Source organism: Sciurus vulgaris (assembly GCF_902686455.1).
Source record: "Sciurus vulgaris genome assembly, chromosome: 10".
Lineage (NCBI taxonomy): Eukaryota > Metazoa > Chordata > Mammalia > Rodentia > Sciuridae > Sciurus > Sciurus vulgaris.
Window position 1 is genome coordinate 119,094,896 of NC_136470.1, and position 27,039 is coordinate 119,121,934.

Below are 27,039 nucleotides of genomic sequence, written 5' to 3' on the forward strand. Positions count from 1 at the left end.
GTTGTTTTTTCACCACTAATTTGTTTTTCCTTGTCTTCCTCACCCTTCTATCGGGCTATTTTGAAAATTAATTTGGTACGATTCCAACTCTGCTTTCAGAATAGCCAGGTATTTTCAACAAAGGATGCCTACTGACCAAATGCGAGTACTAACTGTGTGAAAAGTCATGCGAAAGAAAACCGCAGTTCCACTCAAGATGGCTTACAGAGGGAAGAAGACAGGAATAACTTCTGTTAAAACCCTTCTCGGTGCCAGGCACTGTGCTTTACAAGCATTATGTTATTTCATTTTCATAGAAACCCTGTGAGGTAGAGATTGCTATTCCTTTTTATGGATGACACTGTTGCTCAAAAGTGAAGTTCGCACACTTAATAGGGGGTGAGTTGAGTTTAAACCCAAACCTTTATGGCTCCAAAATCTATTCTTTACTATTATAGCATCATACACCCCAAAGAACATGTAAATCTGAGACTGACCACAGCAGGAAGAGACCAATGAAAAATGGAGGTGTTTGGGCTGGAGGTAGGGAGACCAGCTCGGAGGCTGATCTAAGGAATGACTTCGACAGAACAGTTGCAAAAGGTAGAGAAAAGATGATCAATATGTGAGAGCATGACTGCGGGTGACCCAGAGGGCCAATAAAATGCCCTGTCTTCTGAGATGGCTTTCATACTCAGGGTAAGAGCCGATCTACTGGAAAAAAAATAAAGGGAGACTAGAGGTGAAGACCCCTTGAATCGAGGACTGTGATGAAAAGCTAACAATGGAGAGGAAACTAGTTGTATTCTGTGCATAAGAAGGAGGTATAAATCACCCGAGGATCCACCCCGAGGCCGACCAGACAGAGGTCAAGATTCAAGCAGATGATTCCAGGAGAAGGTCTCTAAGAGGAACAATTGAGAAACGCTTGAGAGACAGCGTCTGACGCAGTCACGCTCTGGGGCGCCCAGAGCACTGAGTTCAACAGGCACTGTTTTCACACATTTACTTTTGAGGAGACACGTGTAGGAGTGCACCTTGCACACATGTGTATAGTGTTTAAAAGGTAAAAGTACGCACCTACAGAAAAGGGGAGGGAAACCAGCAGAGCAGTGGAAGGGGATCCAGGTGGAGGGAGGAGGGGAGGGAAAGGGGAGCTTCTGGGGATGAAATTAACCAAATTATACTTTGTGCACGTGCAAATATACCAGAGCAAACCCAGTTTTGTGTTTAATTATAATGCACTAATTAAAAAAAAAAATAGAAGTGAGACCAGTAGAGTAGAGGCAGAGGATCAGGGAGAGGGAGGACTGGTGGTAGGGGAGGGAGGTACTGAAGAATGAAACGGGTCAAATTATGTTATGTGCTCATGAGGATATGGCACAGGGAATCCCACTGTTGCATATAATTATAATGCACCCATAAAAAAGATAAAAGCATGATATTCTCCAATTCCATCCGTTTATTTGCAAATGCCATAATATTATTATTCTTTATGGCTGAATAGTATTCCATTGTGTATATATACCAGAGTTTCTTTATCCATTCATCTGTTGAAGGGCATCTAGGTGAACATAGCCAAGCCCAAAAAACCGAAGGCCGAATGTTTTCCCTGGTAAGTGTAGATGATATATAATGGGGGTAGGGGTGGGGAATGAGAGAATAATTGGGGAACTTTAGAATATGTAGAAGAAAATGAGAGGGAGGGGGTATGAAAAATGGTGGAATGTGACAGACATCATTGTCCTGTGTATATGTATGATCACACGAATGGTATGAATCTGCATTGTGCACAACCATAGCAATGAAATGATGTACCCCATTTGTGTACAATGAATCAAAATGCAGTCTGTAAAAAATTAAAAGCCAAATAAAAATAATAAAAAAAAGAAAAAAAAAAAGGTACAAGCAGTTGAGAAGGCCAGGAGTAAAGCTACTCCTTTCTCTCCTACTAAGGAAAGGAAAGCATTTTAAGCTCTGAGAAATTCTAGAAAATATGGAGATGTTGTGGGGATACTATCTTGATGCTACTCTGATTTATCTGAAAAAGCAAACCACTGGCAAATGTTGACGTTTTATTACTACGTTTATTCTTTATGGTGCTGGGGATGGAACCTAGGGCCTCACACGTGCTAGGCAAGCGCTGTACCTTGAGCCACACCCCAGCCCTGAGACTTTACATTTAATAACGAGGGTCTTGTGGCTCACCTTGCTCCTGACGCCCTCAATCATGGGTCACCACATCCTCATCTCTGAAGACATCCTACCTGTGTTTCTTCATTTTTTTTTAAATCAATTAGCCCTAGAATATATTTTGACATTATGCATACATGGAGTATAACTTCTATAACTTCCCATTCTTGTGGTTGTACATGATGTGGAGTTACACTGGTCGTGTATTCATATAGGCACATAGGAGAGTTATGTCTGATTCATTCTACTGTCTTTCCTATTCCCATCCCCCCTCCCTTCCCTTCATTCCCCTTTGTCTAATTCAGTGGATTTCTATTCTTCCTTCCTCACTCCCTTATTGTGTTAGCATCCGCATATCAGAAAGAACATTCAGCCTTTGGTTCTTTGGGATTGGCTTATTTCACTTGGCATGATAATCTCCAGTTTCATCCATTTACCAGCAAATGCCATAATTTCATTCTTCTTTATGACTAATATTCCATTGTGTATATGTACCGCATCATTTGTTGAAGGGCACCTAGGTTGGTTCCATAGTTTAGCTGTTGTGAATTGAGCTGCTATAAACATGGATGTGAACACTTCACTACAGTATGCTGATTTTAAGTCCTTTCTACCTGTGTTTCTTGATATCAAAACTGACAATGGGCTCCATGTATTGATGACCTGCCTGAGACTCCTGAAGGGTCAAGGATATTACATGATGACAGATGGGCTGGTGTCTTCGTAGAGAATCAGAGAATGAAACCAGGTATTATAGACCAGGGGGGAAAATCCATATGGAAAAGTGGCAACTAAAGAAGCACAGTTGCTCCTTATTCTCCCTAGGCATGGGCAAGATCTTCCAAGCATGCAGCCACCTGGGGCCAGCCAGCTGAGCCTAGGTGTATCAGTTGGTTGAGGATGTTAAGATATCCGGAGGTCTGGATAAGCATGCATATGTTTTTCAAGAATATATTTAAAAATAATTTTTAACAACATATCTTAGAACTGGGACTAGGTAAATCGAAAGAGGTGGCTAGGATGTAAAACCCAAGGAGACACTCATTGTCAGCTGACCAGGCCATCCAGAGACTGAATGCCTCTTTGAATTTTGTAGCCCTCTCTTGCCTCCTGCTCCCGCTCCTGGCTATGGAATGTCATTTCATTTCTATCAAATCTTCATCCTCAGACTTGGAATAAGCTCTTAATTTTTAACTAGGGTGGGACAGAGATGATGTTGAGATGGAGGAATGTAATTGAAGGCATTAAGGGTAGAAGTGAGAAGGATCTGGTGATATATTTAATGTGACGTTGGATGACATTTAGGGAAAAGGGGCAGATTTTGGAAGGCATAGAGGATGACGATACCACTTGAGGATCATGGAAGAAGTGAAGCCAGATTTAGAAGATCAGTATCGGTGGCCTGTTCTTGGCGGTGCTGTGTAGACTTACAAGTGTGGCTGCTGGAAGCTTCCCTTTCTCCCTGCAGGAGGCCTCGAGGTTTCCAGTGTCCCCATGGGAATGGACCCTGTGTCTACAGCACTTGGAGAGGCTGTTCCAGCTCAGGAGATTCTGAAATAGGTCTGGGGGAGGTATCAACTTTAAAAATTAACTGACGAAAAAGCAAATAAAACACTGATCTTTACCTCTTAGTCCTTTCTGTAATTTCCCATGGCTCATTAAAAAATATTTTCTCATGTGACTCAATTAAAAAAGAACAGTTTTAAGTTCAGGGCAGCTAAAAGATTTTTCTTTTTCCGGCAAGTGATAGTTTCTAAAATCTCTTTCATGAAGCCGGAGGTAAAATATCTATCTTCAGGAGGCAGCCTTCTCCCAGGAATTCTCTGTGCTCTTTAAAGTTAGCATTCGTGGAAAGAGAACGGAGTGAAAGGTTAGATTTATTTTAGAAAGCAACAGGGAGGCAGTGAACGATGGGATTAAGTTGAGAATAAAAGCAAGAAAATGACTGAAAAATGCCAGTTTTGTGGAGGTGGCTACTGACGCTCAGACTTGAGAGCTGGAGAGGCTGCAGAATCACCACATTTTCATTTTGTGATATGAAGCATTTATGAAAACCTGTGGTTCTCGTATGTGCTCCAATCTTCTCAGCGGGCAGCCCAGGAACAGGAGCTCATTGCTTTTTCCTTCTGCTCAGGAGGCCACTCTCATTATTAAGGAAAGCTGTGGAGCAGTTTTGCCAAACCTTGTAAAGAAAGTAAAATGCTCCCTTCATGCCACCAAGTCCTCGGTGCATGGAGCCGTTCCTGGGAAAAGGCTGTAAGGAATGACGAGCGTCTTTCAAAACCCTGCTCCTCAGATCCTTTGCCTTCATGTGACTAATGGGTCATTTGGGAGCCTGTTAATGTTTTTTAGGGCAGACACTGTGAAGCAACCTCTATTAGTTGCTAAATCTCTTATAACGTGCAGTCAACCTTTAAGACATCATATTCTGGGGTATCTTTTTAAAAATAAGTTTGTACACAATTTGGACTCACACAAAGAGCCTTGCAGGTGGAGATATTATTTACTTTGAGCCATGTGTTAGCTTTTTATCGCTGTGGCCAAAATACCCAAGACCAATCTAGAGAAGAAAATGTTTATTTTGGGCTCATGGTTTCAGAGGTTCAGTCTCTGGTCAGCTGGTTCCATTGCTGCGGGCTGAATATGGGGCAGAACACCATGGCAGAAGGGCATGGTGGAGGAAAGCTGCTCATCTCATAGTGAGCAGGAAGCAGAGAGAGGAAAGGAGAGGAGCCAAAGGGAAGATGAATCATTCCAGTGAACTTCCCCAGTGACTCACCTCCTCCAGTCACGCCCCACCTGACTATAATTACTACCCAGTCAGTCCATTCAAACTAAGATGGACTGACCAGATCATACTTCTCATAATCAAATCATTTAACCATTGAATTTACCACTGAACATCTCATATTCTAACCACAATAGGCCGTTTTTTAAATGATAGGCTAAATTCTTATTTTAATAAGAATTTATTTCCACAAGAATTTCCACAAGAATTTATAAGGAGGCTAGAAAATAGGAAAATAGAGACCTCTGAGTTCATCTGGTTCATTTCCTGCCTCTTCAGCCCATTGTGTCCTGGCTTCACCTACAGGCTCAGGAGGGCAGGACTCTCCTGTACTTCTGAGAGTCCATCAGTGGTTAATCTGGGATATAAAAGAAAGATTTGAAAACTTATACTGGGACATGGTGTGGACATGAGATGCCCTTAATGTGTTAGGGTTAAAAAAGATTTCCCAAAAGAGCCTTTAATATGTAATCTGAATTTTAGGCCTGAAGGTCAGATGGGAGAAGCCACATTTAGCTTGTTCTATTACATCACATTATATTATTAAATGAAGACAGAGATCATGGAAATAGTATCATTTTTGAATTTTTAGAAATTGTAAATGGGACAAATGTCACCCATAAGTAAGAAAAAAAATTACCATTCAGGATTCTACTAACAGGGTAAGTTTTCTTTCTTTTCCTTTTCTTTTCTAGCTATTTCACACATATTGTCTTCATTGATTTTGTGCTGCTGTAAACAGAATAACATAGACTGGGTAATTTGCAATTAACAGATTTATTTGGCTCATGGATCTAGAAGTTGGAAAGTCTAAGAGCACAGTAGTGAAGCCGTTGTGCTGCACCATGCCTGGACAAAAAGCAGAAGAGCAAGGGAATGTGAAAGCCAGCAGAGACCGATCTCTCAGACTCAGGCCCTTTTACAATCAATATTCAAGACAGTGGAGCTGGCATGACCAGAACACCTTCCATTCAACCCCACCACCCAACACTGTTGCTTTGGGAATTAAGTTTCTAACACATGCTATTTTGGAGACATACTCAAATTTTAGTTTGTGTACTATAGTGTGTACAATATTACATAGCAGTCATCACAGAACAGCTCTTCTTTATATTTTTTTCACTTAACACTATATCATAACCATTTCCTCATGTTATTACCTAATCCTTGTAATTATAATTAAAATGACTTTATCATAGTCCATTTAAAGAAAGCACAATAGTACTATAATTCACAGTCATTATCTTTTTTAAAAAAAATTTTTAGTTGTCAATGGGCCTTTATTTTATTTATTTATATGCAGTGCTGAGAATCAAACCCAGTGCCTCATACACACTAGGTAAGTGCTCTGCCACTGAGCCATGCCTACAGCCCGCCATTATCTTATTGTTGGACATTTAAGTTGCTCACAGCTTGTCTCTGTGAAAAACATCTGTTACAATGAAGATTTTTGTGCATCTGAAAAAGCAATATCTTTCAAAGGAAACCTTTAATTCTTCTACCATTTTTTTCCCCCAAATACCTTATGGCGTCTGTCTCTTCTGTGCGGTCTATAATTTTGTACCTTGTGTGTGAAATTCTAGTATCTGATTTTATTTTTAGCTGTGGTGCCATGTGCCGAACCCAATCTCCTTCCCTGTAGTCTCCATTTCACCTGACTCACTCTCCCAAGTTGGAGATTTGACATTGCTCTAGAGTTCTTATGACCCAAGGATTCACATGACGTAGGAAAGTTGTCCTCAGGGGTGCCCTTGATGTCCCAAAATTGCATGCAAAATTGGGTGTGTGCATTTTCTAGCAAGAGGATGCAGGTGGGGTATCAGATTCTCAAGCGTCTAGGTGGCCAAAAATAATGAGAATCATTGTCCAGGACTCTTTAGCATCTTTTCTCTTTTCCTTCACTGTGCACTCTCCTTGTTGAGGTCAGATTCGTGCCTGAAACCTTCTCCTTTTGAATCCTCAAACTGCCATCCTGCTTCTCCCTCTTGCCTTCCCTTTGCCTTCGCCTTTCTTGAACTAGCAGTGAGACCTGCTGTATTCACGTCCTTGCCTTCTGTTTACACCCTAACTCCAGGGTCTCAGCTATCTCATTCTGCTGAAATTGTTCTCCTGTTCTTTAGATGCCGTGTGTCATCTCATCGTATAACCCAGTCATGGCTTGCTATTCTTTAGCACATTGGGATTATTGCCCTTGATTTTTCTTATAACTTTTTCCTCCTGGGCATCTGAGTTACTGGTTCCTCCTAGACCTTCTGCTCCACTGGCATCTCTTCTCTTTCTGCTTTCCCCCGACCCCCGCCATCAGACGGAGGTCCTTTACAATTTCCTGTTATTAAGTCCCTTGTCTTCTGCATTCTTCTTCTGGCCATTTCATCCAGACTCATGTATGTACAGTTCCACCTCCTTCCTGAAACCTAGGTCCATATTTGTAAGTACCATCTGCACTGGGATACCCGAAAGTACCTCTAACGTGTTCAAAACCAAATTCATCTTCTAGCTCCTCTGACTTGTATGTGTACATGAATAAGACTGCCATGTTCTGTCACTAAGGCAAAAAAAAATCTGTGCTCCATCCTGGACTCGTCACGCTCCTTGGCTTTCAGTCTCCTCATTGTATGATAGATCCGGGGCTTACCGTCTCCCTTTCCATGATACCTCTTCCTTTGGTGCCATACTGCTTTAGCCTTTCCCCCCTAACCAACACCAGGCCTGTTGTGGTGGGCTTGAATCTCTTCTTGCTTCATCTCTCATGCTCCCTTGACCATCACCAACACTTTTTATCAAACACTCCTAGATTTACTTCTCTAAAACATTTGCCAGTTGCTTCAATACTGTGTTCACCATCCTTCTGAACATTCCATTAGCTACCAAATGACCTCAAAATTCAAATCCCCTCAAGTTCTGAGCCCAAGATGCTTCCCAACATTCCCCTAAATATATCCTGCTTGTTCATATTAACCCAAGTAAGGTTTTGGTATTTGTCTTGGAATATATAAGTGCATAAATGCTTAAGTTCATGAAGATGCTTTTAAAAAAAGCCTGGTATCATGTTTACCTATCCAATTTGTTTCTTTCCCTACAATTTACCTTCCCTTGAAGGTTTAGGGTTTGATTGGTTACAATTCAACAGAAGTATTCTGAACAGCCTTGCATCTAAAGACAAGGATGTCTCATCCTTAAATAGTCATAAGTTGAACTAGAAGCACCAATATCTACGGGAGAGGCAAGGGCTTTCTTTTAACCCCTGCATGTCCTATGTGCTGGTCAGAGTCTCTACAGGAAACAAACCACCCACTCAAAATAGATGATTGAGGACAATTAAGGTGAAACCAACCAGAAAGGTTAGGAAGGAGCAATGATGAAAACTCAGCAATTATTAGAACTATCTGCAGGACAGGGAAACTGATGGGAACTGTTATCTTCTTCAGGGGAAAAAGGCTACTTCCAAACCACAGCTTGGCAGGCAGAAAGCTGGGGGAAGGACTATTCCCAGTTGTCTCTCCTATTTGATCTCCGATTGGTTGCCTCTTGCTTGTCAAACCTGACCAAAGGCTAAGAGCAGGAGAGACTGGGAATTATATCCAGAGTTCAGCCTCCTGGGGCAGAGACAGAAGAGGTGGAGGAGGAGCAAACATCCAGAACGACATGTTACCTCTAACCCCTGAAGGTCTTCCTCCAGGAAGACAGAAAGTTTGTCGTGGCTAAAGCTACTGCGTTTGCTCAGGAGCCGTGAATTGTATCATGTGCCAATGGGAATTTTTGGCTCAAGAAGAATCAGAGGACCCAGAGTGTTGGCACATGCCTACAATCCCAGCAACCTGGGAGGCTGAGGTAGGAGGATTGCAAGTTCCAGGCTAGCCTCAGCAACTTGGTGAGACCCTGTCTCAAAACAAAAATAAATAAATAAACAAACAAATAAATAAATAAATAAGGATGTAGCTCAGTGGTAAAGCGCCACTCTGGGTTCAATTCCCAGTAGAAAATAACAACGACAACCTAGAGGTATAATCACAGCACAGCAATCCTCTCTCTCTCTCTCTCTCTCTCTCTCTCTCTCTCTCTCTCTCTCTCTCTCTCTCTCTCTCCTCTGCCCATTTCCATGCTAGGAAGCCCTCTTCTCCTCACTTCTCCTTTCTGCCATTTCCTTTCATGTTGCCAGATGGCTTCAGTAGAATTACAGGGAAGAAAACAAACACTCTAGACCAAATTAAATATGTTGATTTCTACTGTTTGCATTATAATTTATGTTAGATTGTACTGCTTGAGCAATAAGATTTATTATGAGAAAGCAGACTTTATTTTGGAGGAAAATGACATTGAGGTGGGTAGTATGTTTCCTTTCATAGGACACTCAACATAGAATACCTAGCAATCCTCTTTTGAGTCTCCAGCCTGGATGAAAAGTTTTATGGGAGGAACTATTGATGACTTGTCTCCTTTTTCTCAAAATTTATCTGCACATTCTTCTCCTCTTTTCATTCCTTGCTCCAGACTGCTCTCTCCACTCAACTGCCCCTCGGGTCCCTCAGTTGGCACTTGAAGAGATGAGAATCCAGGACTGGGCGTACTGTTGGGGGCAAACACTGAGGTGGTACCTTCTCATTTGGGGACAGTCAGCAAAGTGAGAAAGGAGAGAACAAAGGAGGAAGGGCAATATACTACATAAGGCAGGTCACAGGTATATCCAAGACTCAGGGTATGGAGCTGGGAACTCTTTGGGATTAAACTTCAGGGGTTTTGGGGGGTGCTGATTCCTTGCAGCACAATTCCAAGGGCAAAACATGTCCTTGAAGGTTGAATAAAGAGTTCTTCAAGAGCACAGGAGCTATAGAACCTAAAACAAACTGAAATCAATAGAGCTTTCCCCGAAAACCTATAAATAGTTTTCTGAAATCATTCCTTTGCCTAATATCTTGGGAAACTATTTCCTGGAGTTGTCCTTCATGACCTTGCTTCCTTCCCTACTTCCATTTGTATAGACCTGGAACTGCAGTGAACCTACAGAAAAGATGGGTGTGTGTATGTGTGCCCACAGGGAACATGTTCACTACCTTCCATATGTGCCTGTGTGCATGTAGGAGGGATGGGCTGCTGGATCTTAGATAAGGACCAAATAATTAGCTCCTTTAAAGTATTCAAGAGTAAGTGAGGGCTGGAGTTGTAGCTCAGTGGTAGAGCGCTTGCCTAGCCCATGTGAGGCATGGGTTTGATCCTCAGCACCACATATGAATAAATGAATAAATAAAATAAAGGTATTGTGTCCATCTACAACTTAAAACATTAAAAAAAAAAAAAAAAAAAGAGTAAGTGAGCAGTGCCCTGAGTTTAGTCAGGTCATAGGTAGATTTTTCTAAGCAGAACAGATAAGCATCTAGCTAGGAAGAAGCTGGTCTATCAAATGACCATGTGTCCCATCCTATGTGATTTCCTCTTTTAGTCCTTTGAACACCACTATCTTTGATCTCAGGAATGTATTGGTTTCCTTGACTCTCTTGGGCCCAAAACTGTACAAAAAATTTAAACCCATTTTCCACACCTTCCTCACATGTCTGAGGCAGTCTAGGGAACTAAATGCGAGTGCTTCTGTAAGTTGAGAAACGAACACTGTACAAATCGCATCTTATTTATATTCAGGTTGCTTTCCCATGGGTTTTAGCTCATCTATATTTTGCCATCTGGTTCCAGAGATTTTTCTTTCTGGAGGTTACATCTGCCCCAGCCTAGGAATATTTTAAATATGAAGTTAATGAAAGCAAGTTGTTCCTGGGCAGATGGTCTTACAACCTTGACCTCGAACTACCTTTAAAAAGACCCAGCCCACTATCCATACACATCAGAAGTATGTGAACCCCATGAACTCACAGGTTACAATTAGAAGATCATCAATTCACCTGTTGAGACTAGATGCTCATCCTATTTCTCAGGCTGATTTCAACCGAGTTCCCCAATCTTTGGAATTCACCTTTCCATTGACTGATGAGCCTTTTGTGCGAATCCTCAGGTATGACACTGGTGCTTGAGTTCTGGTCACTTGACACAACTTAGGCATCTGCCTTAGTTCAGTGAAACTTACTAGCGTGACTCACTTCCTACCCATCCTTCTCCCCAAGTGTCAAAATCTGGCAACCTACATACCACTTTATTCCTCATACGGTTACTGTGGGAAGGAAAAGCATTAGAAAGGTTCCTCAAATCACCTGAGGTTGCATGGCAAGAATCGTCCTAGGATGCCAAGAACCATATGCCCTGGAGAAAACAGGAGCATGAACTCGTTTGTAAAACATGATTCCACACCCTCCATCAGCAAGGAGACTTGAACAAAGTTGACCCTGGGTTTTAATAGACTTTTGTATCTTAATAGCCCTAAACCAGTACCAATTCCCTTTCTTTACCCCAAAGAAGAATGAATAAGCAATCAACTTACTGTAAACTGGATTTGACAGCCACCCATGATGTAGTCCAAGAAGGAGTGCATCTTGTGGATCTGCATAGAAGGAGGGGAAACCAGCTTAAAAACAGCACCATCTTTTTCCTTGCAGTTTGAAGGCCTAAACTTTAGGGATAGGCTGCTAAACCAGAAGAAAGAGCAAAAAGAAATCTGTGGGAAGCAAATGGGTCAGTTGATACTGTTCCATTCGAAGGGAGAAAGAAAGCAAGGTCATACTCATGAGCCTATGAGGGCTGCAAACCTCCATCCCCTATTCTTTTCTTTTGGTTTGTGTATGATTTTAATCAACTTCTGCCTCTGGGGTGAAACCAAAACTATATTTTTTAAAGGTTACTACTGTTTTGGAATCAATAATGTCTCATACTTGGTTTCAGTTTTTCTTCCCTGTGCCTAAGTCCCAGTCCTGATAACATTCTTAATGTTCAGGTAATCGAGATTGGTGGCTTGACAAGATTCAATTAACTGAGAAGGCTTTTATTAACAATTTCCTGTTAATTAAACCCCTTTCCTGCCATAAACAACGACAACAATGACTATCATTTATTGAGTACTTAGTGTGTACTAGGCACTCAACATCTTTTATTTCCTTTCATTCTTAGTATAGTCCTATGGAGATTATACTATTATTATTATTTTTTTATTATTAGACCCATTTTATAGATGAGGAAACTTAAGGCTAAGACCATATAGCTAGTAGGTGGTGGGCTTGGGATTCACCTTATGCAAGTCTGGACTGCATCATTCATCCTTTTGACTCCTGTGCTAGAACTCAGCAGGACTGTTGCTTCTGGCCAGCTACCATCATTTGTGTTCTCATGGGCTTTATTGACTTCTGGTCTTAAAGTTTGCTCCTTTAAGATTCTACTGCCTTACTCTTGGTAAGTACCCACTAGGCTCTAGGTGTTAGGGACATGGTGATGGTTGGTAGCTGCAGTCAGGGACCTTATAGAATGGATCCTTTTACCCAGACAGCCAATAACTGATTTTCTTCCTTTACTTCTCAGATTCCATTTGATGCTGAGGGAAGTTTCTCAGAGACTAACAAAATCCTGTGTAGGTCTCTGTAGATCCCACCTCTAGGTGGCACACACCTATCTATGGGCAGACTTTTCCCAGGGTTGATGTTCACTGAGTCCTCTGTAGAGTGCCTGCTCTGGGCTTTCTTATGGCTATGCTTTGTCTGACAAAGAATCAAGGAAGTAAGAACCTGGGCATGACTGAATATGGTGGCATCTGAGTGCTGTAGTGTCAGATCAACTTGTGGAAGATCAGAACAGATAATATACAGTCACCTTAAGGAGAGTGATAACCACTGAATTGGTTCATCTGTATTTTTCTCCTGCTTCTCTGTGCACAGGCATTGTCACTTGGCTGCTTTGAGTGTACCCAGGATTTGATTTGTATAGGTATGATTTCATGAATGACATAGAGACTTTGTAAGAGTTTGTCACTCACAGTTCCCCAAAGGGTAGAAGGTATGTTGTACCACAAAGGAGGGCCACGTGGGCAACACCAGGGTCAGTCAGGGAGCAGAAAGAGTGAGATGAAAGATTGGATAAAAGACTTCATTGTGGGGCTGGGGCTATAGCTCAGTTGGTAGAGTGCTTGCTTTGCTAGAACAAGGCACTGGGTTCTAATCCCCAGCACCGCAAAAAAAAAAAAAAAAAAAAAAAAAGGAGAGAGAGATTCATTCTTCATTGTGATTTTTCACTGGATGAGGCAGAGTTGCATAGTTTGAATCTTTCCAGGAGACTTTGAACTACAGGTTGTCTCTAGTTATCCGGCACCTGTCCCTGTGGTGATATAATGCACGGGGGTAAGCATGACATGTAAGAGTTCGCTAAGGAGGGTGGTTGAGAGTATGGACCCCAGACTGGTTAGTTTGCATGTCAAAGGCATGTTAGGCAGCAGGCGGTGTGCTGTGTCTAGGAATTAGCTAAACCTGAGAGAAGCAGTTCCTCCTTGGATCCATCCACAAGGCCCCAAGATGCCAAAGCAAAAAAAAATAAATAAATAAAAAATAAAATAAAAAAACACCAGTAAAACAATGACTCCAGGTGTCATTAGTTCCAGTGATAGGGGTGGCATGTGACCTCAACCAGACCAATCAACCTTTTCCTTTACTATCTTGTTATATAAGGATGTGGTCCTGCAGCATTTGGCTGCCAGGAAAAGACCATTTCAGGAGAAGCAACCTGATATACACACAATCTCTCATTTGTAAGGATTCATCTTGTTATGTTTCTTACTCCATGAGGTTCTGAAAGTGATATGCATTCAGTGGAAATCATACTTTGAGTTTTGACATTTTCTGGGCTTAGGGATATGCAGTATGATGTTCTCTCAGTGCTGGGTAGCAGCAGAGAGCCACAGCAGTTGGCCACAGGACCATGAGGGTAAACAACCAATATTCTACAGTGTACTATGTTATTAAGCTATATTTGATAGTTTATGTGTATTAAGTATTAAATGCATTTTTGACTTCTGTTATTTTCAACTTACTATGAGTTTTTTGGGGACATAACCCCATTATAAATTGAGGAGCATCTGTGTGTGAGTGTGTGTGTGTGTTCATGTGCATATAGTAGAGTCAGGCAGACATGGGTTAACATCTCCATTCCTAAATTTACCACTTGCGTGACTCTGGGCTACTCGTATTACTTCAGTTGAAAGGCTTGTGATGAAAGTTAAACAGGCTTTATTGAAGTTACTCTCACATATTAAGTACCAAACTAGCAGCAGAATCATTCTTGGATGTAACTTAAGAGATTTAGTTATTAGCATCTGGAATTTTCTGCAGAGTTGAGCCTCTTTAGGAGGAATTTCTTTAATCATCTTCCATTGTCCTTTTTACATGGTCTCTTTAAGCATGAATGAGGTAGCACATATAAAGCACTGAACACTGTGACGGAACATAGTAAGTGCCCTATGGATACTGGCTGTCTATTTGAGTAACTTTCTGAACAGAGAGGAGCCTGACCAGTGACCAGGGTTCTCTTGGCTTTGGGGGCAGGACTGTCCTTGGGGGTGGGAATAGTGACATTGGCACCTATGATTTTTTCCAAGGTACCTACGATTACATTTCTTTTTGTATATCCATTAAGATTGACTTTCTGATTTTTGTCTTTTTTTCATATTTTTATTGGTGCATTACAGTTGTGCATAAAGGTGGGATTTTTTTACATATTTGTACATACACAACATATAACAAAATAACGCAGTCACTATCATTCCTCAGAATTTCCCCTTTCCTTCTCCTTGTCTTAAAAAAGATCCCTTCATTGTGACACACTCTCCCTCTGACCACACAGCCTGTACTCTTCCTTCCAGACCACCCTAACTTCACACTCCTGGAAGAGGGCTGCATACGTACCTTGCACTGATTCAGAATCACAATGCCTGAGTTCTTGTAATTCTTCTTCTTGGCTTTGTACTTGGGATTGATGCATTCCCACTGCACCTGCAACGAGAAGGCCACAGCCTGAGAGGCTGCTCAGGAGGAAGTCAAGTCATTTAATGAGGCTGAGATGTTGGGTGCTTCTGTGGACACACAGGTGGAGGACTGATAAGTGGTCTCTAGGAGGTAACACTTGCATTGAAGGGAGCAGTAAAGGGGAGTGACAGAGTGAGACTCCAGTATTACTGCCTGGTTCAAATTCCAGCTCCTTCATTTCCCAGCTGTGTGACCTTTAGCAAATCACTTGATTCCTCTATGCCAACATCTCCTCTGTAAAATGGAGCTTATAATGATATCTATCTCATTGGATTATTGTGATCTTTGCCTGATTAATCTATGTAATAATTATAGACCAGTGCCTGGCACACATAAATGCTTAGTATTCATAGGGTTAAATTAAGCAGCAGAGAAAATAAGAGATCTGCAGACACACAGTTGAGTGATGCTCAAGAGCTAAATCTGGGAATTGGCTTAAAAAATAGGAAAAGTGAGGGGCATGGAATGTGGGCCACAGATGTTAGAGAGAACACAGATGAGTTTAAACAAGACTTCACTGAAGACAGAAATAGTGGAATCATGTATGTTACAATAGTGGCATAAGTGATCTCCAGAAGGACTCCTCCAAGGGATAAGATTGGCTGGTACCTGAGAAGTTAGCTGGGAATTAAGGGGAAATCTAGAAGAATAGTTCTCAACCTTTCCAGCCTACAGATTTCATGGAACAAAAATCAACCATGAGACACACATTCGAGAATTATTAAATGGTCCAGCCCACCATCCTATGGGAGGTGGATCCTGAGATTTCCACCAAGGAGACAAAATTCCACTCCTTGACAATCAGAAGTGTCTGAGAATGAAGTAGTTTATGAGGCAGATGTGAGAGGTACAGACTGACACTGTAGTGTCCCCCAGTGATCCACTCTTCTTGGTGTCTGTGCATTCCTATAATTCCCTCCCAGAATGAGGCTGACCTTAGTCATGTGACTTATTTTGATCAGTGGGACATTAGTAAATGTGATATAAGCAGAGGGCCAAAAAGCATCTGTGTCTTGCTTCTGGGAAGTTTTTCCACTGTGTAGAAGAGCTTATGCTGGTCTCCTGGAGGATGATAGAATGCACAGAGGTTCCAGCCATCTCAGCGACTGAGGCGCAAATGCCAGTCCCATGTGGAGCAGAGAGGAAGTGCCTCAGGTAAACTCGACCAAAATTGCCAGCCCAGAAAAGGGTGAGGAAATAATGATTGTTCTTTTCATCCAGGAAGTTTTGAGGTCATTTGTTATCCAGTTACAGAGAATGAGGTGGTTTCTCAACACTGGGGAAGTTCTGGCAGGGACTGTAAACATATAACAGTTTGGAAGATAGGAATCCTGAACTGGCTAAGTGTCTCTATGACTCCTTTCAAATCTGGGATTTGTCAACGGAAGAAAGAAAAGAGTCAGAATGGAATCTGAGATCAGAAGATATCCAGCACTGTGTTTTGCTAACGCCCACGGCTCTCCACCATCATCAGGGGTCTCTTTTTTTCCCCTTGTTATAGGTTTTCTTTTCATTCACTGGGCGTCACTTGAGAAGCGAGGCTACTAGCCCACTTCAAAGTATATTTGGTATTTACAGACAAAGCCTCACAAGTCCCTCCCAAATTCATCAAAAATGAAATTGCTTTTTTCTTTCAAAGCTTCCTCTGATATTACAGTATGAACAACTGGCTTAGGGATTTAATCACCAATTGGAAAGAAAAGATCCTAAAATTAGCTATGCGGATTCTTTTGTCATTTTCAATAATAGCTATTAACCTCAATTTCTTCCATCAAGTAGGACATAGCAAATGGAAATGTGAATGAGCTAATCATTCTGAGTTCTATATTTTTTTAAAATTAGAGAATTATAATTATACATGGTGTTTGGGTTCATTTTGACAAAATCATACATGCAAGGAATTTGATTTCAATCCCCATTCTCCCCTCTACTTCCTCTCCTCCCTCCTTCTATTCTTCCTCTACTCAACTGATCTTCCTTTCACTCCTTTATTTATTTATTTATTTACTTATTTTGGTGTTTTATACATATGCATACAGGTGCAATTCCCTTTGGTACATTTATATAACAGGATTTTGCTAAATTCATTCTGTATTTGGGGCCTGCCCTTTTCCTTCCTTCCTACCTCTCTGTCATTCTCCTTCTACTCCATTGATCTTTCCTTTATCTTAAGGATATTGGATCCCCTCCCCACTGCCTTCTTTCCCTTAATTTGCTCTTGTTTCCACATATGAAAGAAAACATTTGAACCTTGATTTTCTGGGTCTGCCTTATTTCACTAAGCACAATTTTCTCCATTTCCATCCATTTACCAGCAAATCCTGTTACTTCATTCTTCATGGCTGAGTAAAATTCCATTGTGTATATATACCACATTTTCTTGCCATTCTTCGACTGACAGGCATCTTGGTTGATTCTATAATCTGGGTGTTGTGAATTGTGAATTGAAGTGGTGGAATCACTATAATATGCTGATTTTAGTTCTTCTGGATGAATACCAAGGAGTGGGATAGCTGGGTCATGTGGTGGTTCATTTCTAGTTTTTTAAGAATTCTCCACATTGCTTTCCATAGTGGTTGTAGTAATTTGCAGTACCACCAACAATGTATGAGCATACCTTTTCCTCCACAACCTCATCAGCATTTATTGTTAATTGTGTTCTTGATAATTGCCATTCTTACTAGAGTGAGATGAAATCTTAGATTCTGCATTCTATTAAGAATTATAATGCTCATCCATGAAAAGTGCACTCATTTTTATCTTAGGCCAAGATAAGCTGGTAGTGTAGGACGGGTTAGCTGAGCCAGACAGGGGCTTCCAAGGAAGCAGAATCAAAACCTGCAGGTACCTGGGACCTTTGTACCTGTTGGGGGGTAGGGGAGTCTACTGCATTGTCTGGGGATGAAACTGTCGTGTAACTATGGGTTTTCCACTTTACTTCTACAATCCCATTTAATTCTTCTCGCAACCACTTTTATGAGCCCAACACGAGGCTCACAGAAGAGAAGCAACTTGCCTGGGTCATGCAGGTGGTGACTGCTGGCTCTGGGATTCACATCCACATCCATGTCACTCCAAATCCTGGCCTCCTGACCCCAATGTCTCCTCTAGGAGGGTCTCATGGGGCCTCCCCCATTTGGGCTTGAAAAATTTCCCCTGGGCTACTTCAACCTAAGGGTGCTTATGAAGGGTACTCAAGGATTAATCAAGATCAATCAAGAAAAAGTCACCCCGTACCACCAGAGCCGTGGCCCACACAGGAAGCTCGAGTGAATGATGCTGCCTTCTTTTTCTCCCTGATGCTGCTCGCTCAGGTTCCTCAGGGCTTGAGCCTCCTCTGTCCTCTCTTCTTTCTTCTCTCCTGGTTATTCATCCCTTCTGTCAACTTTAAATAGCCCTCCTTTGTCGGCAGCTCCTAAAATTCACTTACAGGCCAGTTTCTCCCTTGAGTCCCAGCTTTTCCAGAACCTAATTCTCTAATTTTCTTCACAAACTGGACATCCCTGCCACACATCTTCCTAATTTCAGGATCATGCATCTTTACATTATCCTTTTTCTCCTTCCCTTTCTCCCCTGGTATCCCATTCCTCAACAAATTTTATGGTTCCCATCTCCAAAATGTGTCTTAAATCTCTCTACTTTTCTCTATCTCCATTACCATTTATTCAGCCCTGACAGCCTCCTAACAGATCTCCCTGCCTCGCTTCTGTGCCACTCTTTAATTGATTATCTACACAGTAGACGGAACAATCTTTCAAAAAATTAAAACCAGTCATGCCACCTCTAACTTAAAATCCTTTGAAGTGCTATCCACTAGAACTGTCTGTAATGATGGGACTATTTTGCATTTGCACATCCAAGATTGTAGCTGCCAGTCACATGAGGCTTTTGAACACTTGAAATGTGGCTACTATGACTGATGAATTGAAATTTTAATTAATCGAAATTTAAATAACCACATGTGTTAGAGAGCATAACGTCAGTGTGCCCTCACAGCAATCAGAAGAATCTACCAGAACTTGGTTTTCCTGGCCTCTGCCCTGATTTGACCACAGCTCACGCATGGCTCCCTCACTCTCTCTACTCCAGATACACAGGATTCTTTCCATGTGCTCGACCACACCAAGATCTTTCCTGCCTCCACATTTCACAGTGCTCTGCCCTCTGCCTGCACTGCCTTTTTCTCACTTGATACATGGCTTGCTTCTCTTCATACTTAAAGGACCTCAATTTCAATGTCGCCTTTTCAGATTGTATTACACACTTTTGTATCTAAACTGGTTTTTTAAATAAATTTGCCACAAATTTTAATTGCATCTTATTTATTTTTTTGTGGATGTGATTTGCATGTGTTTATGTTCCACTCCGACTCCCACTAGTCTGTAAGCTTCAGAGACAATGTCAAGGTGGTCAGTCAGGGGATAACTAGAGCCTACCACAGTTACTGGAGTTTAGGTATTTCCCAGTAAGTATTGTAAAATCAATAAAGAATAGTTCCCACTCTGCAAATGTGTCAAAACATGGGGTGGGTGGCTGAACTACAATTTTCTGGTATCTCAGTGATATATTGAAGTGTAGTAGCATCGGGTCCATTTCTTCAGTGGGACTTAAAGATTTACTTCTGTTTGAAAGCATAGGCTTTAGTGGTTTTTAAACATGATATATTGTTATAATCCTACTTTTAAAACCCTTTTAGGAGCCCAAAGATGAAATGTTTCCCATATTTATTGATTTGACTATTTCTATTTATAGAGGCAAACGAGGCAGAACTTTATAAAACCCCTTAGAACTCTAGCAGGTGGTATTGATAAACTGTCATTGGTTTATTAGCTCAGCAGGGCCTGGTACAGCCATACATTAATTGGAGTAACAATTTCTCTGGTAATGTTCCTTATTATCCTGAGAGTGACTTATAACGTAGTGTTGATTGTAATTGTGGCCCTGAAACTCTGCAAGCCTACTTGTGGGAGGTCTCTGCATGTTTGACAAGTTTCTTGCAATGTATGGGACGCAAGAACATACATGGGAGCCATTGCAGGAGCTCAGTGGAAAGCTGCCCTTGAGTTTCCAGAGCCAAGGTATGCATTCGAGAAGTGGGCTCATTCAGGTTCAACTTCTAATTCCAAAGGACATCAGTCAATTTTCATCAAATCTGATTTTATCCTGGCCTTACATCTGAAAAAGGGGACTCAAAAAATTAACTGGGGTAGAGTGCTTGCCTAGTATGTGTGAGACTGTGGGTTCAATTCCAAGCATTGCCTCCCAACCCACCCACCCCCCTCTCCCCAAAAAGGAAGAACAATGAGTTGGGGAATCATCTCTAATCAGGACTTCTGACCTGTCAGTCATGTGGTCTTAACTCTAAGGAAGAGCCCTTTCTCACAGTCACTGAGCTCTGTGCTCTGATGCTACTCCTTTCTGCTCTGTTAGGTCAGTAGACTTAGTGTAAGAATGGCAGGTGTCTTGGGTTGAGTTCCCCCAGCAGTAAACTCTTAGGCAATGATGTAAGTGAAAACAGGTCATCTGGCAGGTAATACCAGGACACACCTACACAGAGGGGAATTAGAGGAGGTAGCCATGGACAGGTATACCATCAAGTCAGTTACACTGTGGGCACCTAGGGTGTTTCCTGCTGAGGAACTCTGGAAAACCACATAGAGCGCATGCCTCCGAGTTTTGCTCCCTGAAGGGCAAGAGAGTTGGGATATTTACACCCCAGTTCCCATTAGCTGTTTGTGGAGGGCTTCCAGAAGGTGTTAGATCTCCCGCCATACTTTCTGCCTGCTTCGGGCCTGGGCAAAGCAGGTTACAGCAGTCAGAGAAAGCCCTCCGGCAAAGAGATTCAGGTACTATAGCTGGAATATGGGAGACACACACTGGATAGTTACGAGAAGTTGCATGGTTAGGGCCCAAGCCACACTAATTAATTGATGTTTAAGATGCGTGTGTCTGAGAGAAATAAAGAGGGATTTATCTTTCTATGTGGTGCAATGTGTCTCTGTGTTGTGTGGCAGTGTTTGGGTGCATGTCTTGATATCAAGTGTGTAATAATGAAATTAAGGAAACTGGGCCTGGTACTGAAAATTTGGAGGATTTAAATAATTTCTTCAAAGCATTGAATGTGTTATCAGTACCACCAAATCATGGATATGTAGAAAAGGAAAGAATAATGTTATTAGTAGGTATTTTGGAAGTGTGGGCTATGGGATAGGTGCTCTGCTAATGTATGACATGGATTGTCATCTTTAATTTTCACAAAATTCTACAAGAGAGGTACAATTATCACCCTCATTTTTTTTCCATGTGAGAAGAAAGAGGCACAGAGAGATTAAGTCACTTTTCCAAGATTACCCAGCTAAAGGAAGTGAGAAATTCTGTCATTTAACCTGTTCATGGAGAAAATGTACCCTTTAGGGGCAGTGTCTTGACCAAGGTCACACAATGCTTTAGGTTGGGTTAGTTATAGACTCAAATTCTATCACATTCCCTTTTCATCAGACTTAATCATACTTGGATGCCTTGTCTCTGGCATGTTCATTTGTAGTGGAGTGCCAAGGAAACATCACAGACGGTGTCTGGGGCCACACCCCAGGTGGTTTGCCACGTACCTGTTTCCCTTCCATCGCGCCTCTCATCTCCTTGAATGTCGAGGTGAATTCTCCAATGAAGTCATGCTTGCCGTTGGAGTCCCAGTCCCAGACTATGCACTGCAAGAGACAGAAGAGTTATTCTTCTTATTATTTTTAAATTAAGAATGTTTCCACAACAACAGAAGGAAGGGTGAACTTTATGAGGAAGAGTAGATGAAAGACATTTGTTCTCGAACCAAAGCTCAGCAGCAGGGAGCATGTGGGGTATCATATCTCATTGGATTCCACAGCCTTTTACTTGTTTTTATCCTAACCTCTCCATACAGCTCTATGATGCAGCAACATCTGCAATAATTTGTCCCCTCTTTCAGATCAGTCAGGAAGATACAAAGAGGTAAGTGACTTGCTAAAGGAATCATCTAGTGAAATGAAAACTCAGGACTTGAAGACAGGTCCTGCCTCTAACCCTGATGCTCTTTTCCCTATCATAGACAGCCCCTGGGTTACAGCTGGGCCGGGATGCCCGAGTGCTTCCACAGTGGGAGCTTCTGCTAGTAATATGAATGGGCCCATGCTAATCACATTTTTCTCTTTCCGTATAATTTTTTTTTTGTCTGATGGCAAAAGAGAATTGCCAACAAAAATGAGTAAGATGGAAAAACAGTGAAGCCTATATAACTGCACCCACAAGAAGAATGGATGAAAGATGGGGACCCATAAGCTATATTGGTAAATATGCATCCATCACACACAAGAGGCAATTGTTCACTTCTAACGAGAGGGCTCCTTCTAACTCTGTTAAGGCTAAATCCTGGGAGTCCAAGCAACACTTTGTAGAGTGACTAGATCAAATCAGCAGAGATTCCTTGCTTGGTCTACATGAAGACAAAGGTCCCTACGTTTTTCAAGAGTGGTGGCTGGACTAAAGTCTCAAGCGCTTAGATATCACTTCTACATTTTAAGACAATGATGTGCAGCAAAGAAGTCTCAGACTTCAAATGGGATAAAGGCAGCAAGGGGGAACTTTTACATACAGTCTTCCCCACAATATCAGGGTTCAAAGAGGCAATTTTGTCTTTTTCTCAAGGATGCACATCCTATTGTCCAGTCCTGCCTGAAAGACCTAATTATAAATCTGTTCCCAGATCATGTGGGATGCCCCACAGACCTACAATAAAGTCTGTTCAAAATGAAACAGAAAAATTTCCCCTAAAGCTATTTCCACTCATTTATTTTCTGCCACAGTGAATTGTACCAACACTCATCTCATGGCTACCAACAGAAAACTGGCATCGTTCCCAATAATCCTCTTTCCCCTCACTCTCACACATTGGGTCCTCTCCATTCTGTCTCCTAAATATGGCTTGACTGCATCCTTCTCTTCGTTCCTACTGTTCCTTTTTAATCTGTGTTACAACAAACTCCTGGTTGGTCTCTTCGCCTCTCTTGGACATTCTCTGCCTACAATCCACTGATTATGTTAGTTACCTGCCTCAAATAAAAATGAAGATAAGCTAATAGGTCTTCAAAGACATATCATAGTCTGACTTCCTCAACAGTCCCAAATTGACTCTTTATAAACCATGCTTACAATATTTTAAAGCATTTTTTAAAAATATGAGGTTAGTAGGAATAAAAAGCTGGGACTTTTCTTTTTCTTAAAGAGAAATGCATTTCTTGACTGTTTCTCTCTTTAAATGTAGAGAATTTGTTAGACAATTATTTCTTAGAAAACATTAATAAACCCTTTGGTGAGGAAAGAATGCACTAGAATAAGTCAGAATGGAAGAGATTAAGATGAGCGGAGTTAAACGGCTTTGCTAAAAATCAGTAATGGCTAAGTTGAGTATTTTCTCTGATAACTTTGAGACCCAGGGGTGGGGGTTAAGATGAAATCAGTCTGGATCTTGAATGTGCCCCAAGGGTCATGTGTTGGAGGCCTGGTCCCCAGCCTGTGGTGCTGTTGGGGTGGTGGAACCTTTAGAAGTAGGGCCCAGAAGAAGAAAGTTAGGTCAGTGGGGGCATGCCTTTGAAGGGAATATTGGGACTCTAGCCTCTCCTCTTCTGTTCTCTTTGCTTCTGGGTTGCCATGAGTTCAACAGGCCTTCCCTACCATGTGCTCCTGCCATGGTATGCTGCCTTGACATAAGCCCAAAACTCATGGGCTAACTGACTGTGACTGAAAGCTTCAAAACTGTGAGCCAGAATAAACCTTTCCTCTTACAAAGTTGATTATTTCAGGTATTTTGTCACAGTAATAGATAGTTGACTAATACATGGATTCAGCATCAGAATGGAAGGAGGTGAGAGATAGGTAAGAAACTTTAAAACTGTGATGTCTAATTTTCTTCTCTATCCCCACCACTTACTTCCCCCCTCCTATTAACCCTGAGATACCAGTAAGAGTGCAGTACAAAAGAATATTATGCTGATTGTGACTTGGAGAATAAATGGGAGGACCATGTTCATATTTTGGGGACAAGCAGTTCAGAGGACTGTGCGAGATGACCCACAGCAAGACAGAATTGAGTGAGGCTGAGGACTGCGGCGGAGCAAGAGCTCAACAGCTGATTCCTAGGAGTGGAACACCACAGAATGGCTGTGGAGGGCTGTCAGCTTCTGTTGTAACACTGAATTAAAATTCAAGTTCTTTCATTAAGAATTTAAGAAAAGTTTGACAGTAGAAAATCGCATAATTACAATTAACATTCAGTTACAATCATTACTCAATTTAAACTAATTTTTTGGTCATTATATGTTTATTCAATTGGCAGATGCTAAAAGCAAATTATTGCCATGTGAAGTTCTCAAAATTCTTTTGGTTAAAAAATTACTCTTGAGCTTATAAAATTTGCTAATAGTGCTGTGACTAAATATATCTGGTTTTCTTTCCAATTGCATAATAGGATTGCATTTCTTTGTCTCCTCAGATTTTGAGGTAGCCCATATAACTTGTATGGGCTGGTGAAATATAAGGAAAAGCTATTTGAACACTTTCAGAAGGAGGTTTTGAGAGCTGGAGCATGATTTACAAGTTTTATCTTTCCCTGTGCCTTGGTGATCAACAACATAGCAGCCTTTCTGTCAACCCTATGAGAGGGTAACATTCAGCAGAGCTCTCAGATGACCCATGATGGACATATGCATATTTAAGAAACAAATATCTGTACTACAACATAACCTACTCTAAGAATCATTTAAATATTTAAAGCATTGTCATATGAAAAGATATTACAATTTACTTTGTCTGACTCCACAACCGGGAAAAACAGAATTTTGAGAGGAGGTTACAAAACAATAGCAAAGAAACATTTACTATAATTAAATCTGTTAAAAAACAAAATAATATAAAAGAGTATGTTTTATTGCTGAAACTGTTCAAGTGTAAGCTGCAGGACCACAAGCATAATGAAGAAAGTCAAGTGCAGAAAATCTAAAGGACTTTATGGAACATTGATGTATTTGAATTTCCTTCTAAGTTGGAAGTGCTGAGATTAGTTCCAGTTGCACAGGGTTCAAAATAAAGTCAATGAAAGGATTAGTTCAATTTGGTTGAAAGGCAAAGCAATGCAATGTGGCTTTGGTAGGAATTGTGAGACCCTCTTTTTAATTCAAGGTAGAATGAAGTTCCACCTTTCTTTCCAATGGACAGTGGAACAAATCGATGATTTGGTCATTTGGATATGCCTCACAAGCATATCCTCCTTACTGATCTTGCTACTCACATTATGTAGAACAAGAAACAGAAGAGAGCTTGCTGGGCCTGGACATAGAAAGAAGGGCGGTTTCTAAGATCTTTCCCTTAAGGCTCGAAATTTTGCTCATAATAAATCCAGCCCACAGAATGCTTCAGTCTGACACTCAGAGACTTTCTCTTCTACAAATAAAAAGGCAAAGTAGGCAGATGCAAATAAGAGCAAGGAAGTGGAAGCAGCCTTAAAAAACATTCCCCTGCATTGAAAGAGCAGTAGTCCTCTTCTTTAGGGGAAGGGGCATAAACCACATGGAAGTCCTTCTTTGCCTTAGATTCTCCACTGTGCTTAGATTAGTTACCCTCCCTTCTTCACCTGTCGGGATGTTTGTAATGTGCTCTTTAGGTGGGAAGAAAGGAAGGGACCACTGAACCTCCCTGAGCTGAAAGATGAGTTGTGCTTGACACATCTCACATCAGGTCTTTCCAGCCAGGCACCACAGCTTACGCGGGCCCTGCTTCTTCAATCAGCTGGCATTTCTCATTATGGCAGTTGCAGAATTTCATTTTGACCTTTCTCAGTAGGGATCCCAAAGGGAAGAAGGCATGGTGAAGCAGACAAATAAAAACACCGTCTTCCCTTTCTCCCTGCCACGAGGCTGGATTATGAGCCCTGATGAGGCTGACAGAACGTATCTTGGCAAAAAGAAAACAGATCAACCACTCTGTAGAAAAACTGAGACAGAGAGAGAGTTCCTGGTGTGAATCCACAAGGAGGCCTTGACATATCTGTGAGAGCTCAGCATCTCCAAGCTTCCTACACACCAGAAAGCCTTCTCAAGTTCTTACATCTCACAAAGGAGTTTATGCACAGAATTTTAAAATGTCTAAGCTTGACAGATGGTCTGGTCAACTGCCTCAAAGGAAACCCATGGCAGAGACATGACTTCTGCAAGTTCATCCAGTACAGTGGGGACCAAAACCCAGGTCTCCTGCCTCCCTGACTTCACCAGTACCACACAAAGGTGTAACAAAAATCCAAGAATTCTTACCACGTGTCAGATACTGTTCTTATCCTTTCAGATATATCAAAGCTGGATATCTGCATGTAGGAAAATGAAATGGAATATTTATCTCATCTTATAACAGAAACCAGCTCATCATGGATCAAAGACTTACTCCTAAGACCTGTAGCTACAGAACTCCAAGAAGAAAACACAGGGGAGTGCCTTCTTGCCATTGGTCTTGGCAATAATTTCACGGATATGACAGTAAAAGCACACAGGTAACAAAAGGAAAAGTAGGCAAGGAGAACTACATCAAACTAAAAATCTTCTGCACAGGAAAGGAAATAACCAACAGAATGCAAAGGTAACCTATGGAATAGGAGGAAATATTTGCAAACCATAGATCTCCTAAATGGTTCATTTCTTAAGTAAAAAACTCCTACAACTTAATAGCAAAGCAAGGAAACACTCAATAATTTGATTTTTAAATGGGCAAAGGATTTGGATATATATAGGTACATAAAAGATTTTCAGATCATTAATTATCAAAGAAATGTGAATTAAATTATAATAAGATATCACCTCATACTTGTTAGGATGGTTATTATAAACACACACACATAAAAATAGGTACTGATGGGGATTCAAAGAAATTGGAACCTTGTTGGTGGGAGCGTAAAATGATGCACCAGTTATGAAAAACAATTGAAGGATTCTTCGAAATTTAAAAATTGAAACCCAATATTATCCAGCAATACTACTTCTGAGTTTTTATCAAAAAGATCTGAAATCAGGTTCTTGAGGGGATAACTAATAGCCAAGATATGGAAATAATCTTAATGTCCACTGA

The 27,039-nt window shown here is 41.2% G+C and overlaps 1 protein-coding gene across 1 annotated transcript in view; it reads right to left on the bottom strand.

Moving 5' to 3' along the window:
* CPNE4 (copine 4) overlaps window positions 1–27,039 on the bottom strand; it is a 559,227-nt gene that overhangs the window by 33,355 nt on the left and 498,833 nt on the right. Inside the window, exons 8-10 of the mRNA XM_079101307.1 lie at window positions 21,510–21,608; window positions 14,782–14,868; window positions 11,385–11,444 (exon numbers count right to left, since the gene is read on the bottom strand). Coding sequence (XP_078957433.1) covers window positions 11,385–11,444; window positions 14,782–14,868; window positions 21,510–21,608 — 246 coding nt within the window. The remainder of the gene's footprint in view (window positions 1–11,384; window positions 11,445–14,781; window positions 14,869–21,509; window positions 21,609–27,039) is intronic.